At 43.8% G+C, this 20,555-nt stretch overlaps 1 protein-coding gene across 3 annotated transcripts in view; it reads right to left on the bottom strand.

Moving 5' to 3' along the window:
• The window catches only part of LOC120069911 (ABC transporter C family member 2-like), a 121,072-nt gene that overhangs the window by 63,289 nt on the left and 37,228 nt on the right, over positions 1 to 20,555 (bottom strand). For all 3 annotated transcript variants that reach the window (XR_016529687.1, XM_090313816.1, XM_090313817.1), the window contains exons 6-7: positions 9,006 to 9,120; positions 8,847 to 8,927 (exon numbers count right to left, since the gene is read on the bottom strand). Coding sequence is in view for 2 of the 3 variants with exons in the window: in XM_090313816.1 (XP_090169942.1) it covers positions 8,847 to 8,927; positions 9,006 to 9,120 (196 nt within the window). In the remaining variant the exon portion in view is untranslated. The remainder of the gene's footprint in view (positions 1 to 8,846; positions 8,928 to 9,005; positions 9,121 to 20,555) is intronic.

The following is a 20,555-nucleotide window of genomic DNA, read 5'->3' as shown; positions in this document are numbered from 1 at the left end:
GACCCTTCAGCTTCTGCCCTAGGCGCGTTCGACCAGCGGCAGATCGGCAGCCACCTCGAGCAGCACAGCCGGCCGGGATCCTCATACATGCCGGCGATCTCTCAGCCGGCGACCATCTTCCCGCCGGTGACATGTGTTCAGTCAACAGTGGCAACCCAATTTCCAGCCGCTTGTAATTCGGTCCATTACTCAGACGATGTGAGACAACGATTGGCCTCTCTACACCAGCAGATTTCAGATTTGGATACAATGCTTGACGCAAATCCCCAACCAATTCATTCTGTTTGTTCAAAGAATCCGGTAAACTCGTTCTCTATTTCGCCCAATACAACTTACTTAACTGGTTCAATGGGAAATACTGCAGGATTTCTGGTTGGAGAGAAACTAAATGGGGAGAATTATTTCTCATGGTCCCAGTCGATTAGAATGGCCCTAGAAGGAAGGCACAAATTCGGGTATCTGACAAGAGAAATTACGAAACCTATCCTAGGCGATCCTCAAGAAAGAATCTGGAAAGGGGAGGATTCTCTACTACAGTCTGTTCTCATCAATAGTATGGAGCCCCAGATTGGCTAACCCTTACTGTATGCAGCAACTACTAGAGAGATCTGGGAGGCAGCCAAGGACATGTACTCGAAACGACAGAACGCATCCCGGTTGTACACGTTACACAAACAGGTCCATGAATGCAAACAAGGGACCATGGATGTTACTTCCTACTTTAGTAAACTATCAGTATTTTGGCAAGAGATGGATCTTTGCCGGGAGATTGTCTGGAACTGCACACAGGATAGGGCGCAGTACTTGAAACTTGAAGAGGCAAATCGGGTTTATGTGTTTTTGGCTGGATTGAACCTGAAATTTGACAGTGTTCGGAGTCGCATATTGGGTCAACGACCTACCCCATCTCTCAGAGAAGTGTGTTCAGAGATTCGACTAAAAGAGGATCGATCACATGCTATGAACAATCCTATGGTAGCTTCCATTGATGCATCAGCCTTTGTTTCAAAGGCGTCCAGTTCCGACAATGATAAAAAGCCCACACCTGTCTGTGAGCATTGTAAGAAGCAGTGGCATACGAAGGACCAATGTTGGAAGCTGCACGACAGGCCCCCAAACAGTAAGAGACGATAGTCACATGACAAATCAAACTCCGGGTGTGCTCTTGTAAGTGATCCAGTTACTGAAAATACACAGCATTAGTCCTCAGTCGATAGTAAGACCAATTTGAATGCTGTCGGGGTGAGTGCCATTGCTCAATCAGGTACATTCCCATCTTTTGGCCTTATTAGCATTAATGGCAAGAAACCCTGGATTGTAGATTCAGGGGCCACAGATCATCTCACCAGTTATTCAGAGTTATTTGTTTCATACTGTCCGAGTGTGGGAAATGAACGTATTAGAATTGCAGACGGGTCCTTTGCCCCGGTTGCAGGGAAAGGAAATACCTCCCCGTTTGATGGTTTAGTATTACATGATACACTTCATGTGCCTAAAATATCATATAATCTTTTATCAGTCAGTAAAATTACAAGAGATTTGAACTGTAAGGCTATTTTCTCACCAGATTCTGTTGTGTTTCAGGATCAGAAGTCGGGGATAACGATTGGCATTGCCCGACACGATAGGGGACTCTACTTCCTTTCTGACAATGCTTCTTCTAGGGAGGATCATAGAACTGGTTTTATGTCTTTAAAGTTTTCTACTTCCGAAAATGACTTTATGTTATGACATTATCGTTTAGGACATCTAAACTTTCAGTATATGAAATATTTATTTTCGCATTATTCCGCAATATTAATATAGCGTCTCTAATTGTGATGTATGTATTTGTGCCAAACAAAGTTGTATTCCTTTTCGTTCTCAACCTTATAAGTCGTCCAGTCCCTTCTCCCTCATTCATAGTGATGTCTGGGGACCATCACCGACTACTACCACCACTGGTAAACGTTGGTTCGTCACCTTCATAGACGACCACACATGCCTCACTTGGGTGTTCTTACTTGCTGATAAGTCTGAGGTTTCTTCTACCTTTAAACAATTTTATACCATGGTTGAAACCCAGTTCCATGCCAAGATTGAGATTTTGAGGAGTGATAATGGACGAGAGTTCTTTAACATCTTTGTCCATGATTTTCTTGTGTCTAAGGGAATTGTCCACGTGTGCTTATACTCCCCAACAAAATGGAGTAGCCAAGCGTAAAAATCGCCATCTGGTGGAGGTTGCTCGGTCTTTAATGTTATCCGCCACTCTTCCGTCCTACCTGTGGAGGGATGCCATTCTTACAGCGACTCACCTCATCAATCGTATGCCCTCTCGTGTTCTTGACTTTCATAATCCCTTGGACTTTTTCAAAGAATCCTTTCCGACTACTCGCCTGATTTCTGATGTACCCCTCCGTGTCTTCGGCTGTGTCGCGTTTGTCCACTCCCATGACCCAAATCGCACAACATTCCACCCTCGTGCTCAAAAATGTGTTTTTATTGGGTACCCTCTCCACCAACGTGGATATAAATGCTATCATCCGTCCTCTCGAAAATATTTTATCTCCATGGACATTACTTTCATTGAAGACCAGCCTTTCTTCCCCATTAGTCATCTTCAGGGGAGAGCTTAAGTGAAGAGCCTAACTAGTCCACCTATGATATCCCCTTAGGGGATTCCACCCTAATTCCTTCTCCTAGTTCTGAAAAAGCCTGTCCTGTCCTCCCTACCAACCAGATTCCTTGGATAACCTACTATAGGAAGAATCGTAGAGAGGAAGGGTTGCAACCTATTGAACAGCCGGCTTCGGTCCATGAATCAGACCCTGCATCTGGTTCAGGTACGTGTATTCCTGAAACTAATGATGTTGAAATATGTATGGAGACTGACAAGTGCAGGGAAGATAAGGATGAAGGAGGTGGCAATACTGAATATGTGACAGATGAGGAAACAACTAAGAGTGATAATAGTGAAGGGAAAAGTCCTGTTGGTGACGAGGAAGTGGAAGATACTACTGAAATATGTGATATACAGGTGACTAGTCATGCTGAGAAACCAAGAGAGGTGGAAAATCATGATGCCTCTCTCGATCTTCCAATAACACTGAAAAAAAAGTACTCGTTCATGCGCAAAGTATTCTATGTACAACTACATGACATATAGTAATTTGTCTCCCGAATTTAAAGCTTTCACTACCAGCTTGGACACTATCATGGTCCCAAGCAGTATTCGTGAAGCAATGGAGAACTCTGAATGGAAAATGGCTGTTATGGAAGAAATGAGCGCGCTTGAGAAAAATGGTACATGGGAACAGGTGCCTTTACCTGAAGGGCACAAGACAGTTGAATGCAAATGGGTATTCACTGTAAAATACAAATCAGATGAGACGATTGATCGATACAAGGCCAGACTGGTTGCTAAAGGTTTCACCTAGACTTCAGAGTTGATTACTCTGAAACGTTCTCTCCCATAGCCAAACTCAACACTATTCGGGTTTTGTTGTCAATTGCTGTAAACAAAGATTGGCCACTGCATCAGTTGGATGTTAAAAATGCATTCCTTAATGGAGAACTTGAGGAGGAAGTCTATATGAGCCCTCCTCCTAGATTCGAGAGTTAGTTCAAGCACAGAGTTTGCAGACTGAGAAAATCTTTGTATGGACTGAAACAGTCCTCAAGGGCTTGGTTTGATAGGTTCACCACATTTGTTAAAGCATAGGGATACAACCAAGGGTACTCAGATCATACACTATTTACGAAACGGTCCGACTCTGGGAAGATTGCCGTTCTCATAGTGTATGTTGATGATATTGTTCTGTCCGACGATGATGAGGATGAAATTATGAGGCTTAAAACAAGAATGGCCAGAGAATTTGAGATTAAAGACCTTGGTAAGCTGAGATACTTCCTGGGAATGGAGGTGACCCTATCAAGAGAAGGTATTTCAATATCGCAAAGGAAATATATACTTGACTTGCTCAAAGAAACAGGCATGACTGGGTGTAAACCTACTGACACACCTGGTAAGGGTCTAATGTTCAAGAAGTTTGGAAAATGGACTATTGAAGCACATACATATTCTGATTGGGCAAGCTCTGTCGTTGATAGAAAGTCGACCTCTGGATATTGCACTTTTGTCTGGGGTAACCTTGTCACCTGGCGAAGTAAGAAACAGAGAGTGGTGGCTAGGAGTAGTGCTGAAGCTAAGTACAGGACAATGAGCTTAGGGATATGTGAAGAAATATGGTTAAATAAGGTACTGACTGATCTTTACCAAGATAGGGAGCTTCCAATGAAGTTGTTGTGATAATAAAGCTGCAATAAGCATCACAAACAACCCAGTCCAGCATGACAGAACCAAACATGCAGAGATCGACAGACACTTCATTAAAGAAAGACTGGATAATGGGAGCATTTTCATCCCCTATATCCCCTCAAATCAACAAGTGGCAGATGTTCTCACCAAGGGGCTACTGAGACCTAATTTTGACTATTGTCTTAGCAAGTTGGGTCTTATTGATATTTATGCACCAACTTAAGGGGGAGTTGAAAATAGGGTTTTTACCCTAGGGATATTTTTGTAATTATCTCTCACCCTGGGACTCTCTACTGTCTATTTATTCACCATATTCTCTTGTATTCAGTGTATCAATTAAAAATAATAAGAAAAAGATCTGTATCGTGGTTTTTCTCCCTGTTCTAGGGTTTCCACGAAAACCGTGTGTTGGTTTCTCTCCTTTCTTATTTTCATCAATTATAATAGTTAATTTTTCTTAAAAGTTACTAAGTGAAAATTTTTGTAGTTTTTATTCTTTACATTCATGTAATTCATTATATGAATGTCTTCTTTCTTTATAAAACTTGACGTGTATTTTTTTAAATAAAAAAAGAAATGAATTTTTTCATTGAATAAATGAAAAGAGACTAACAAGAAAGCTTAACATGTATAAAAGTAAATAAAAATATTATATTGAGTGTGTCTCTTCTATATTCATGTATCCTTTCTTTAGAAAACAACATTTTCTTGGCATTTTCTTGTGTAAGTGTTTATTAGCTCTTCAAAGAAGCAGGCCCCAAAAGTTGGTTCCTTTCGGGTCCAATTTAAGAACTGGTCAGCAAAAAAAATTAGCCCGCCCGAGGTATTCATGGGTTATAGGATATCGTGGATTAGTAATAGTAAATAACAATAAATGACAAAAGACTAATAACCTCCTATATTTACATATATACTATAACACTCCCCCTCAAGTTCGAGAATATATGTTAATCATGCTTAATTTGTTACAAAGGTAATCTATTTTTTTTTTTTTAACAAGAAACGAACCTCTTCATTAAGATAATGAAAGATGTTACAAAGTGAATGAGAGGATACGAAAACAAAAGAACGGTCAGCAAGTGCACCTGGACATCTCAACTAGGTTAACACTTCCATAGCACTCTCATCATATCCGAAATAAAAAGTAAAGCGGTAAGGATAACAACTGAATAAAAATCCTAACTAAAACCGTGCCTAATAACAAGGGATTACACAAGAATGAAAGTCTGAAAAACATAACCAATACAGATAACAAAAGAGCTAAAAAGATCAAGGGGAAAAATGAAGGCGTTCCAATTGAGGCTGATGTCTTGAATGGAGAAATCTTCAAATTCTTTGGAAAGAGAGCACCAGAAAGAGGCATTAATGCGGGCGTTCTCGAATTTATTGGACCAAAGAGAGGCTTTGTCATGAAACAGAATCTATTTGAACTTCATTAGAGGCTTTCGTGAAGAATATCTCTTAATCGTTTTCCAACCTTCACATATCCAGTGGACACCAAACCTTGGTCTGTTTTTTTACGCACAAAATGATAATCACTTTCAATATGTGTTAGTTCACTCATGAAATACTAGCTTGATTATCACACCACAACTTGGTTGGAATTATAATATTGAAGCATAACTGATCAAGAGCACATTACTTCACAAACTGATTGTGTCATAGCCAGCACTCAATCGTGAGACAACCTCTTGTTTCTTACTCTTCCACGATATCAAATTGCCTCCAACAAAAACACAATAGCCAGAAGTCAATCATCTGTCTTCTTTTGATCCTATCTAATCAACATAAAAAAAATCTTCATACCACGATCTTTATATAAGATCTCACATCCCGATGCAGCTTTCAAATAACCTAGAATTTGTTGATGATCCAATATGGGTGAAGCCATAAACTGACTTACATTCTCGCAAGCTATTTCGGCTATATCAATGTAAGGTAATTCAACTTTCCAAACCAATCTTCTATATCTCTTAGGAGCTATTTGGGGCGCTGAGTTGAGATAAGATGTCTGGAGTTCATATATCTGTGAAGTTCATATACCTGTGGAGTTTATATGTTTGTGTTTAAGGTGCAGAGCTAAGTTCATATGTCTGGGGTATCTAGTGCTCTTTATTGAACTCTAAATAATCTGCTTTTACGATTACTTGGTTGTCGAAGTTGATTATCGAAGATGATTTTCGTTGGAGTTTATAGTCGAAGGTGGTTGGCAGAGCTTGAAGTTGGTTGAATGAAGGTGGTACTGGAGTTGGTTACCAGAGTTTGTCATCGGAGGTGGTTGTCGAAACTCATAGTTGGTCGTTGGAGTTGCTCGCTCGAAAGTGGCCATCTAAGGTGATTTTCGTCGGAGTTTGTAGTCGAAAGTGGTTGTCAGAGCCTGAGAAGGTGGTTGTTGGAGTTGGTCATTAAAGTTTGTTGTCGGAGGTGGTTGGCGGAGTCTGAAATTAGTCATCCAAGTTGGTTGCACGAAGATGGTCGTCTGAGTTGGGTCACAGAGTTGTCATCAAGGACGAAATTGGTCATCAGAGTTGGTAGCGCGAAGGTGATCATCAGAGTTGGACCCCGAAGTTGTCATCGAAGATGGTTATCGGAGCTCAGAGTTGGTCGCCGGAGTTATTGTTGAAGGTGGTTGTTGGAGGCTGGAGTTGGTTCCTGGAGTGTGATAGTAATAGTTGCCGACAGTGGCCGATGGGGGAGCCATTAAAAACATTGGAAGAAGGGAGAGTTGGGGTGAGTTGGTAAAATATACCAACTCAACTCCACCAATATTTAAAGTTGGTGGGCCAAACATTTGAGTTGGTATATTATACCAACTCAACTCATGTTGGTGAGTCAAACACCCTCTTAGGATCTTTTAATGGTTCTCCATCTATTGAAAGTTTTGTTCTGCTAGTATCTTGTTGTATTTTGAGTATTAGCCTCATTTTATTATCTTAATGAAGAGGCTTGTTTCTTGTTTAACAAACAGAAAGTTGCGGACTAGGCATCATTGGGGTACTACATGAGTTAGCTTTCAATTTTGCTATCTCATATAGCAAATCAAACACATATTTTCTCTGTGACATAGAAATACCTTTTCTTGCTTCTCATTACTTCAATACCAGACTCCGTGCCAGAAGCCGCGGTAAGACGAGGGGGGGGGGGCACAAGTGTTCTTCGGAATTACTAGGCGTAAAGGGCACGTAGGCGGTGAATCGGGTTAAAAGTGAAAGTCGCCAAAAACTGGTGGAATGCTCTCGCCCATTCACTTGAGTGAGACAGAGGAGAGTGAAGTACATCAATGTATCATGTCCGATCACTACCATAGGTGCCAAAAAAGAATGAGGAGCTCAAAAAAAACCAAAAAGGAACATAACCTCCTATACGATACACAAAATAAAACCATATCGAGGTCCTAATTGTACGACTTTGGTATGATGTCCTTCCAATGTGGGGTTCGAACTTTGGTATGATGTCCTTACAAGGGTTCGAACTTCGAACACAGGACCTCCTGTTCTGATACCGTGTTAACTCTAAGGTTGGAGAGAATCATAATAATCTATTCCATTCATTGATGTGAAATATATAAACAAGTGTACAAAATTTAACTTAAGTTTGAGAAGGTAAAAAGACATTAAACGAAAATATGGTAAAGATATCTACAACAGTGTTATAACACTAATGTTAGCATTATAACAAAGCTATTGTTTTATTAAATAAAAACAAAACAAAAACAAAACAAATCTATTGTGATCAAATATGTTTTAAAAAAGTTGTTGCCTTTTTTTTAACGAGAGACGAAACTTTTCATTGATAAGAGAAAAGAGACTAATCCTCAAACATACAAACTCCTCAAGGGAGCGATAGAAAGAACTAAGAAACACTAGAAGAACCATTACAAACATCCAAAAAAGAACAAAATACAGAAAAGAAACTCTCACAACAGACATATCACTAAGCAAACAAAATAGAGAGAAACTTGCAAAGAGAGAATCTAAACGATGGATAAAGGAGGAACTCCACAATCATTACATTAATTACATTAATGATCCACTACCCTTTTATATATTTTATTACATTAAAGATAAATTTGTGAAACGGAAACGAGACTATTGATTGATATAATGGAAGTGCCTAGTGCTCAAAGTACATGAGAGGAAACAAAGAAAAATATATTTTATTACATTAAAGATAAATGAAACAATGTTTCCTTTCAAACATATTCTTAATTTGAGTGGAATAAAATATTTTGTATTCCAATAATCAAAGTGTAAGATATATAGCTTTTTCATATAGGAGAAAGACTCAATACATCAAAGGAAACCATCATAATAAAAATAAAATAAAATCATTGATGATTCTACAGCTAATTAACATATCTACAACCAACAATTATATACACACAGTAGCACACACACTAGTAAGCATGAACGTAACATCCAAAACAAGGAAAATATGTCCTTGTAGCATATTAAAACCTTTGAAAGAAAACTACAACTAGTATATTAATAGTTTACTTAAATATCTAACATCCAGTAGACACTATTTGTCAATGACCGTTACTCACCTTCCTCCAAGGCTACTATTTAATGCTCTAAGAAGCCATGGTTTGGATTTTTGAGATTCTTCCACCCAAGTTTTCTGGAAGCTAGAGAGAACAGTAAATAAGATCTAAAATTAATGTGTAAAAATAGCATAAAGAATGTTGGGACAGAGATAACCAGACTTATTGTATAATGTTTCAGTTCGATCCCATGTATCCAATTTCCATATATCCCTTTCTGTAAGTGGCCTTCTGTATCCTATCTTCATTATGTGATCCATCCACGCAAAAGTTATTTCTAATATAAAGTAACCACAATTAGAAAAGCAATATATGTTAAAAGAAAAAGCCCCAACAGTTGTAGGAAGAGCATTAGATAGATTTGGAGAAATATTGTCATCCTCTAAGCCGCATAAAATTAAATCTATAATAGATTTAAGGTTGAATTATAAAAAAATAACCTTAACCTTTCAAAAATTTCAAAAATACTTTTAAACTTTCAAAAATGATTCTAAAATACCCTTGCCGTTAGTTTTGAATGAAAACCGTTAAAGTTTTGTTTCAAAAATACCACTGAACTTTTAAGGGTGTGTTTGACCCAAGAAGTTGATAAGTAGGAGTAAAGTTTTGTTTGGCCCAAGGAGTTTGTGGGTCCCACTACTAAAAAACATCAATTTTGTATCTTATCAACTCCTTACACTGTGAGCCCAAGAGTTCACAACTCCCTAGACTTCATAACTTCTTACTCTTCACTATTCCACTCCTTAACTCAAACACCCCTTAAAAGTTTAAAAAATACCCGACTTAAAAAAAGTTCAAAAATAAATTCACCTCACAAGTTGATAATTTGCGATAATGATAATATGCGATACTACGAACGCATACTATGAAAGCATCTAAGCATCACTGCATACACCATTTCAGAACGTAGTATCGCATATTATCATTATCACAAAGCGCATACATCATCAACCTCACAAGTTGTTTGACAACTCGTTGATCGTGGCAGCGCAAATAAACAACGCAAAAGAAAAGAAAAGAATTACCGCAATAAATTGACAAAGGATGATAAAAATAAAGAGGCCAACGCATAAGGAAAGAATAATCATTCAGTTGTAAAAAAATTGTCTAAGTACACAAAGAATTATAATGATCGCAACACAAAATTGTAAGCATGTACAGAAGAATACAAGGTATAGCTATCTATAAAAAAAAATTGAATGACCGCAAAAAGAATGCAAAATTGTGAAGGAGAAGGTGGTACACCCCAAAATTTAATTTTGCGGCGAGGGCTCTTGGTGAGGAGGGTGTTGCGGAGGAGCTCTTTTCAGCGCTTCTTGAAAGTGCAGAGGCTGCTACAGATGTTGAGGCACCATGGGTCCATGTAAATATGCAATCAAGAAATTGAAGTACTCATGGTTGCATTCGGCCATCTGTCTTTGATTCTGGCGAATGGTAAAAATATTGCATTGAATATTGACCATCGCCTGTTGCAGCTCTGCATTGCTCTCTCGCAACTCCGTTAATGAATGGTGGATTAAGGATAGTTCTTGAGATAGAAAGCCCCGCATATCTTCTAAGGCATCAGAAAAGGATGCGGTGGAGGGTTGCACCGTCGATGTTTCACCAGCATCGGTTTGGGGTTGAGCGGAAGGGCCTACTCCCAAACCGTGTGGGTCATCAACATGCGGCGATGTTGGCGGTGAAAAATGGGGTGGAGATGGATGGCGGGTGGAAGCTGCTAGAGATGCGGGGTTGGAGTCGGGGGCGAGGAGGAGATTGGTGAATTGTTCAGGAAGTAGGGAAAGGGGTTCATTTGTTGGTCTTGGTGGGCAAATGATTAAGGGCAAAGGGTCCAAGGGTAATTTGGTTTGCTTCTACGGTGAACTTCCTTGGATGATTTCCTTCCCTTTGTCATTGCGGTGCTGCTTCTTGGGTCTTGGTGGTTGCAGCGCATTTAAATCAATGAGGGACCGTTTCGATGGAAGCTCGAGGCAATGTGACGAATCCTTGAGAAGCATTCTTAGGATTTTGGTGTTGGTGACGCCGTGCACTTCTGGCATGGGTTCTTCGTCAATGCCTGCACCCACAAATAGGCATAGACTCAAAATTGTCCATGGGAAGAAGTATTGGCCTCTCACGCGGCCAACAAAACCTCGGATTTGCTTTGCAAGAAGCTGGCCCACATCAATCGGAATGCAACGCGCTATGCAATATGCGGTCATAACTCGATCTCTTGAAATGGTCTTATCATGCGATGTTGGGATGAGTTGCCTCTTCACCAAATAGACCCACAGGCGCGATTCTGGTAGCAGCCGGTTGGAGGCGAGGGTTCTTATGCCGGTTAGGGACACCGTCCACTTGGTGCCTGGTTGCGTTAATATGTTCAGCGCATCCTCCATATCTTCTTCTGTAGGATCATCAATCATTTTGTTACCCGATGCTTCCAGGAAATTCTTCAACTGATAGAGTTGATTGATGTCCTTGCGCTGAACGACACTACCCTCCCTTCGACGATCACCGCATCTTCGGTGTCGTGGAGCTGGCCATGGTAGAAGGCCCTCACCACCGATGGAATTACGATGGATGGACACTGGCAGAAAGCTTCCCATCCATGTTCCACCACAATACTGATGATGAGATCCGGTAGTGGCGTCGGCGTAGGAAGGAAGCCCATTTCCATCCATAGATCATCATTTTCCTTTTTGGTTGATGGGCGCCTCCTGGCCGGCGCAAGCCTGCTGCTTTCCACCTTTGCTTTGCCCTTTTCCTGAGCAAACACAAGGCGGGACTTTTGTCTTTGGATGCGTTCCCACGCCTTGCGTTGCTCTTCTTTTTCCTTTTCCCACTCTTCCACTTCTTTTCTTTTCCGTTCTCTGATGCACTGAATATTAGCTTTGCGGCGCATCTCCTTTTCCTCCTTTTCTTTCTTCTCCGCTTCTTCTTCTTCTCTCATGTCCTTTTCAAGTTACTCTGAGGCGAGCGCAATGCGCTGCTCATCCTCGAGCCTTCTTCTCTCCTCTTCTGCCGCCCTTGCGTTGTCACGGCAAACCTCCACATCGTGAAGCTTTCTGGCCAAATCGCCTGATGCGATGATTTGGCGCGCCCGTGACATTTTCTCTTCCTTCTCCTCTAATTTTCTTTTTCTTTCCTCCTCCTTTGCTATGAGTTGAAAAAATTTTGGGTCACTTGTGGACCCTTGCAGCGCATTCTCCTTGCGACGTCGCATTAGAGGGGAGATGCAGCCATGAAGCTAGTAGTTGCGTTGATGATTTAGCTTGCGCCGACACCCCTCTTCCACCCTTGTGGTGGTTGATTCTCCGTCGACATCCAAACTCTCCGCCCTTTTTCTCCTTTCTTCCTCTTTCTTCAGGCGTTTCTCTTCGCTTGCTGTTTTCTTTCACTTCTCCTTTTTTCTTTCTTCTCCTTCTCCAGCCGGGCGACTTCATCTTCTTCTGCCCGTTTTTCTTCATCTTTTCTCTTCTCCTTCTTCTCTTCAGACTTCTCCTTCTGCTTCTTCGCCTCCACAACCTCCAAAACAACCCTTATGGGTCCCTCATTGGAGTCTGTTGGAGCATTCTCCTTAGGATCCGAAATGGTCAGGGCCATTCTCCGCAAAGCCACCGCTAACTCCTCCTCTGACGGCAAGGGTTGGTTCACTACTCCGGCCCCCGGCAACCCCCCATCTCTTTCTAAATGGCTCAGAATACTCTCGAATACCTCCTTGTCGTCTTTTCGTTTCAATTCACTTTCAGTTGAAGGTACTGGGAGCACCACCTCAGGTCTAGCGGCAGGGTCACTCTCCGTGCTCGGCCCCCTCACGGTGGGTGGGTGGTATTGAGGCTACAAAGGTTTTTCGCCTGGGTTTTCCGGAAATTCTAGGGCATAGCTTTGGTTGGGCGGCGAGGCGGCGGCTGGCAACGAGGAAGGCCGCCTCTCGTGCGGAGACGGGGGCATAGGAAGGGGCGATGGCTGGGAAGAGGAATGGGATGATTGTCTAGCCATTGGTTTGGTTAAGTGAAAGAGGTTGGAAATTTTTTGTCTTCGAAAGAAAGTGCGGAAGGGGATGATGGTATGCAGAGAGATTTTTGCTTAAGGTTTTTCGCGAAGAGACGAAAGTGAGCTCCTCGGGCTTAAGGAAGTGCGATTTATAGGTTAGGCCTTGATGGGCCCAACGCGATCGCTGCGTGGCAGGCTTTGGTATTCCAAAAAGCCTGCCGCGCCCCTCCCATTATGACTTAGCAAGAAAGGACGTCTTTTCGTCTGCTAAGTAATAATTTTCTCGGGAGCTGAAGCGATTCGACTACCCTCTTCGCGAATATCTTGTCATTTTTTTTTATTTAATAGGACGGATGCAATGTTAAGTTGTTAACGCAATACATCCGTCACCGCAAATGCATATTTGTGGAGGACGGGCGCAATGTATATATTAGTGCAACACAACCATCAACGCAACGCATCTCTGGAGGACGGGCGTAAGGTATTTCTACCAGCACGACACATTCGTCAACATAGTGCGTATTTGTGGAGGATGGGCGCAATGTACATACGAGCACACTCATCCGTCAATGCAATGCATTTTTGGAAGACGGGCGTAAAGTGTATCTATTAACGCAAGATACACCCGTCACAATGCATACCTGACATTACTATGTATCACCAACATCGCAACGCTTATCCCAAAACCTATTGATAAGACGTTGCGGTGTTCACTTACATCATCATTCACAGAAAATTAAGATCAAAGCATGCTGAGACAGAATTGGAAATAAATTCAACTAGGCAGGAAACTAAATTAACGCAAGCTGAGATTGAAATAGAAATAAATTCAAGTAGGCAGGAAAACTAATTTACGAAAGCCATAACAAAGCAGTAAGGAAAGCAGTAAAGATAGTTGATAGGGATGTTGTTTAAAAAGAGTCTTCAGGGTTACCGCAACCCATCCCCGCAGGCGATCAGACTTGCCTGCCCAATGTCACTTCTTGACATTGTTCCTTCCCACTCGATCCAGGGGCTTCTGAGTTGCTGAGTAGCGTACCAGGTGTTCTATTTCTAAGCTCGGCCGACAGCTGCCCGACCTGGACCTCTAAGTTCTTGTTGGAAGATGCTTGCGATTGCATGATCGCATCATTCTTTTCTATATATTGCTTGAGCAGAGCTTCCAAGGACGACGAATTCGATGAGGTGTTAGATGAGGAAGGTTGGTTGGTTGTGCAATTGCCTATTCTGATAATTACTCCGATTCTGACCCTAATGAAAACCTGGAGGATTGCCTCGATTCCCAGAATGATGGTTCTGCATGGTCCTTTGGCCCCCTTGGTCGTTGTTTCCTCCTCAACTGAAGTTGGGATGGTTCCTCCAACCTGGGTTGTACGTGTTGCTGAACGGGTTGTTCTGGATCGAGTACACTGTCTGTTAATTTGATGGGCACATTTCCACTAAATGACCCCCTCTGCATTGTACACAGCTTATTGTTGCCACTTGCGTTAGCACATTGGCTTGCACTGTGTAACGGTCATGCTTGTCCAGGGCCTGTTGCCCATGGCCGCATGCCCAATCCAACCCCTTTCTAGCTTACTTTCATATCCTGTATTGTATTAGTGTAGTTAGCTTGCTTTCTTTACATTTTCATTGTAAGTGACCACTCGCCCTTTTGCATATGCAAGGGCGCCAGTTGGCTTTTTGTTCAGAATGCACTATATGGGGATAAGACTAACCATCATTTCCTCATACCCGGAGTAGTACTCTATAAAGCCGTTGTTGTTGCTTATTGCTTTCTAGTCTACTACAATCTTTCTTTCTTTATTCACACTCACAAATCTTCTTACGAAAACCTTTTCTCCAAACCCGTTTTCTAAAACCGTTTTCCCTAAAACGGGGGTGGAGGTTGCAAGAGGCACTCGGTGTGCCATCGGCAGTCCGTAATCGAGTTGGCTGGCTTGTTCGTGAGCGGGAACAAGTGCCGCACAATCGCTAAGAGAAGCTTCCGAAAGAGCGATTGTGACAGTTGGTATCAAAGCCAAGGTTGGCTTATAGAGAGAGATCAGTGATCATGTCGGCGACGAAGAACCTGAACAAATCCCATGTGGACAGATTGGTAGAGATGGAAGAACAAATGCTCTACCTGAGAGAGGTCCCAGATAATGTTCGTTTCCTTGAGACTCGGCTACAAGAAGTTGCCGAGAAAGCCGATGGAATTGATGCGGTGGTAGGCCGCCTAGACGGATTACCCGTCAGAGAATTGATGATGAGGGTAGAGACCCTCGAGACCAAGACAGTACGGTCCGGCAGCTTTGAACGAGGCGATAGCTCCTCGGGCTCTGTTGCCCACATAGAGGAGCGTGTCGAAGAGCTGGACAGCTCCCAAAAAGCAATACTTCAGATGGTAACTGACTTATCTGAAGACTTTCGATCGGCCCTGGATGTCGTCAGAGCCGAGATAGCGGATGTGAGTGCTAGAGTGAATCTCACCATCCGAGCGGTAGGGAACCAAGCCCCACCTGGGGGAGCAATGGCAGTGAGCCGAATAAAAATCCCAGAACCGAAACCCTTCTGTGGGGTGCGAGAAGCGAAAGCCCTGGAAAATTTTATCTTCGACCTTGAGCAATACTTCAAGGCGACGAACACAGTGACTGAAGAGTCGAAAGTCACAATAGCAACGATGCATCTAGTTGAAGATGCGAAATTGTGGTGGAGATCACGATTTACAGACATACAGGAAGGACGCTGCACTATTGATACTTGGGATAGATTGAAACAAGAACTTCGTTCGCAGTTCTTCCCTGAAAATGTCGAGATCTTGGCTCGACGAAAACTTCAAGAGCTAAAGCAAACAGGTAACATCAGGGACTATGTAAAACAGTTTGCAGGACTTATGTTAGACATACGAGATATGTCTGAAAAAGACAAGGTCTTTTGCTTTGTGGAAGGGCTGAAACCGTGGGCAAAATCAAAACTATATGAACAGAGAGTACAGGATCTCCCCTCTGCCTACGCGGCAGCTGAACGGCTGTACGACCTTAGCCCTGACTCGCAAGATGTGAGGAAACAATCAACTTCCTCCAATGGGGGAAACAGAAACAGCCGTTCCAGTCCTCCCCGACCTGGGGGAGGAGACAAGAACACAGGGGGGGACCGTAAATCATCCCAACCGAGATCAGGAAACAACTGGCGGGGGCCGCCACAACAGCATAACAATTACAATCGCCCCCTATCTTGTTTCATATGTAGAGGGCCACACAGGGCGGGCGAATGTCCAAATCGAACTGCGTTCAATGCTTTTCAAGCCACATTGGCCTCTACCTCCGAAGACAAGGCTGAACTGGAGGAGACGGTAACCGAGCCAGTGGCAGAAATTGAGAATCCCAGGATGGGGGCATTGAAATTCCTATCTGCACTTCAGAAGAATATGGGAAAGGCGACGGAGCCACTAGAGAAAGGTCTCATGTATGTGGACGCTTGGGTCAACCAAAGATCGGCCAAAACCACGATGGTTGACTCTGGGGCTACCCATAACTTCATGGCTGAAAGGGAAGCTCGCCGCCTGAACTTGAATTGGGAAAGAGATGCAGGGAAGATGAAAGCTGTGAATTCCGCAGCCCTACCAATTACGGGGATAGCGAAGAGAACTCCAGTGAAGTTAGGAGATTGGAAGGGCTTCGTTGACTTCGTAATTGTCAAGATGGATGATTTCGACGTGGTACTGGGAATGGAATTTCTGCTTGAACATAAAGTCATACCAATGCCCCTTGCCAAATGCTTAGTCATTACCGAATCTACACCGACCGTAGTCCAAGCCAGTATCAAGCAGCCAAATGGGGTGAGAATGATCTCAGCCCTCCAATTGAAGAGGGGCCTGGCCCACGACGAACCCACGTTCATGGCCATCCCGATAGAATCAGTTGAGTCCACTGAAGAGGAGATCCCCCAAGACGTTCTATTTGTCTTGGAAGAGTATCGGGACGTCATGCCGAAAAGCCTGCCCAAGTCCTTACCCCCACGAAGGGGGATTGACCATGAGATTGAGTTGTTGCCAGGGGCAAAGCCGCCTGCCAAGAATGCATATCGGATGGCCCCGCCAGAATTGGCTGAGCTTCGGAAACAGTTAGACGAGTTGTTAGAGGCAGGATTTATTAGACCGGCAAAGGCTCCTTATGGAGCCCCAGTACTGTTCCAGAAGAAGAAGGATGGGAGCCTCCGGTTGTGCATCGACTATCGGGCCTTGAATAAGCTCACAGTCCGCAACAAATATCCCCTTCCTATCATCACTGACTTATTTGATCAGTTTCACGGTGCTAAGTATTTCTCGAAGCTGGACCTACGGTCTGGATATTATCAGGTTCGAATTGCTGAAGGAGATGAACCCAAGACGACCTGTGTCACGAGATATGGAGCCTTCGAATTCCTCGTGATGCCCTTTGGCCTCACCAATGCTCCAGCAACGTTCTGTACCCTAATGAACCAAGTGTTTCACGAATACCTCGACAAATTCGTCGTAGTATATCTTGATGACATTGTGGTCTATAGTGCCTCGTTGGAGGACCATCGGCGTCACCTCCAACTAGTCTTTGAAAAGCTGAGGAGAAATCAGTTGTATGTAAAGAGAGAGAAGTGCTCCTTTGCCCAAGAGCGCATAAATTTCCTCGGCCACGTGATTGAGTGTGGTCGGATTGGTATGGAAGAGGGCAAGGTGGCCGCAATTAGAGACTGGAGGGTACCATCATCCGTGACCGAACTACGATCCTTCCTCGGACTAGCCAACTACTATAGGCGGTTCGTAGAAGGATTCTCGAGAAGAACAGGGCCGTTAACCGAACTGTTGAAGAAGGATAGCCAATGGAGCTGGACTCCTGAATGTCAAGCCGCCTTTGAGGGCTTGAAGAAAGTGATGATTGAGGGGCCGGTCCTCGGAATTGCCGATGTGACCAAGCCATTTGAAGTAGAGACTGATGCTTCTGACTTCGCGTTGGGCGGTGTTCTCCTCCAAGACGGACACCCCATCGCGTATGAGAGTAGAAAACTAAATGATGCAGAACGGAGGTATGCCGCCTCCGAGAAAGAGATGTTAGCAGTAGTTCACTGCTTGAGGGCCTGGAGACAGTATCTCTTGGGGGCCAAGTTCGTGGTCAAGACCGACAATAACTCCATTTGTCACTTCTTCAACCAACCGAAGTTGTCGTCCAAACAGGCACGGTGGCAGGAATGTCTAGCGGAGTTCGACTTCCAATTCGAACATAGACCGGGGAAGAGCAACCAAGCGGCTGACGCTCTTAGCCGAAAGAGCGAACATGCGGCCCTGTGCATGTTCGCCCGCCTACAAGCAAGTACGTTGAGTGCAACAGTACGAGAAACTGTCAAAACTCACTTGACAAATGATACAGCAGCGCAGGCCATCTTACAGTTGGCCAGGGAGGGGAAGACACGCCAGTTCTGGGTGGAAGATGATCTACTATACACCAAAGGCAATCGCCTCTACATCCCCAGATCCGGGGAGTTACGAAGGTCACTGATGAAGGAGTGTCACGACACACCGTGGGCAGGACATAATGGTTGGCAGAGGACTTATGCCCTTCTGAAGCAAGGCTACTATTGGCCAAGTCTTCGAGACGATGTCATGCAATTTACCAAGACTTGCCTTGTCTGCCAACAAGATAAGGTTGAAAGGGCGAAATTAGCGGGTCTGCTGGAACCCCTACCTGTGCCCTCTAGACCGTGGGAGAGTGTGTCTCTCGACTTCATCACCCATTTGCCCAAGGTGGGAGAGTTTGAATCGGTCCTTGTTATCATCGACCGGTTCTCGAAATATGCCACGTTCGTCCCAACGCCGAAAATGTGCACAGCCGTGATGACTGCTCAGTTGTTCTTCAAACACATCGTGAAATTATGGGGTGTCCCCATGAGCATTGTTAGCGATCGGGACGGAAGATTCACTGGGACATTCTGGACAGAATTGTTCAGAATATTGGGATCATCACTGAATATCTCCTCTAGCTATCATCCCCAAACCGACGGACAGACGGAATGCTTCAACAGTATGCTCGAGGAATATCTGCGTCACTTTATCAACGCTAGGCAGAAGAACTGGGTCCAGTTGTTAGATGTGGCTCAGTTCAGCTTCAATAGCCAGCAGAGTTCCGCGACCGGAAAAACACCCTTCGAAGTCGTGTGCGGCAGACAGCCACTCATGCCACACTTGGTGGACCACCCTTATGCAGGCAAAAGTCCTCAGGCACATAACTTCACTAAAGAGTGGAGCGAAACCTCTGAGATCGCTCGCGCCTACCTAGAAAGAGCATCGAAGAGGATGAAGAAGTGGGCTGATAAGAAGCGGAGGGCCCTTGAGTTTCAAGCTGGGGACAAGGTCCTGATCAAGCTACGACCGGAACAGTTTCGTTTCCGAGGCCAGAGAGACCAACGGCTAGTAAGGAAATATGAAGGTCCAGTGGAGATAATTGAGAAGGTCGGGAGAACCTCATACAGGGTTCAGTTACCCTCATGGATGAAGATTCATCCTGTCATCCATGTGAGTATCCTGAAGCCCTATCATTCCGATCCCGAGGACGAACAACGAAACATGCTAAGGCGCCCACCGGTCACGATGAAGAGTTCTGCTGAGAAAGAAGTTGCACAAATCCTGGATAAACGTACGCGCCGTATTGGAAGACCCAGACGTGAACTGACAGAGTTCTTAGTGAAATGGAAGGATCTCCCCGACGAAGAGATCAGTTGGGAGCGGGCCGAAGACTTGAAGAATGCAGCTCCAGCCATTGCAGGTTTTGAACAAGGTCGGTTGACGGGGACGTCAACCAATTAAGTGGGGGAGAATGTAACGGTCATGCTTGTCCAGGGCCTGTTGCCCATGGCCGCATGCCCAATCCAACCCCTTTCTAGCTTACTTTCATATCCTGTATTGTATTAGTGTAGTTAGCTTGCTTTCTTTACATTTTCATTGTAAGTGACCACTCGCCCTTTTGCATATGCAATGGCGCCAGTTGGCTTTTTGTTCAGAATGCACTATATGGGGATAAGACTAACCATCATTTCCTCATACCCGGAGTAGTACTCTATAAAGCCGTTGTTGTTGCTTATTGCTTTCTAGTCAACTACAATCTTTCTTTCTTTATTCACACTCACAAATCTTCTTACGAAAACCTTTCCTCCAAACCCGTTTTCTAAAACCGTTTTCCCTAAAACGGGGGTGGAGGTTGCAAGAGGCACTCGGTGTGCCATCGGCAGTCCGTAATCGAGTTGGCTGGCTTGTTCGTGAGTGGGAACAAGTGTCGCACAATCGCTAAGAGAAGCTTCCGAAAGAGCGATTGTGACACACTGCACCCTGGGAGAGAGTTCCTTGATTAATCGCCATCGTTTGGAGGAGCGAGGTAACTGCGGCCATTTGGGCGGCCAATGTGGTCATTGTATCAGCAGGTACGATGGTGCTTTCCGTTTTTCTTCGCTCTAGGCCTCTTCCTCCATACCCATCATCCATCCAGTCATCTGTATTTCGCGAGATGCGATCTAAGATGACTTTTGCTTCAGTGTACGTCTTATCCATGAACCCTCCTGTCTCGGAGGTGTCAGCAACTGCTTGTGTCGATCTATCCAAACCATTATAAAAGGTTTCCATGAGAACGCAATCGAGAATCCCGATATGCGAACAGTTCTTCACCAGTCTTTTAAATTGCACCCATGCGGTGCTCAGAGTCTCATTCTCCATTTGCTCGAAATTTAACATGT

The sequence above is a fragment of the Benincasa hispida genome, chromosome 5 (genome assembly GCF_027475165.1).
Source record: "Benincasa hispida cultivar pf3 chromosome 5, pf3_genome.v1.1, whole genome shotgun sequence".
Lineage (NCBI taxonomy): Eukaryota > Viridiplantae > Streptophyta > Magnoliopsida > Cucurbitales > Cucurbitaceae > Benincasa > Benincasa hispida.
The sequence above is the reverse complement of the archived record's forward strand: the minus strand, read 5'-3'. Positions and strand labels throughout refer to the sequence as shown.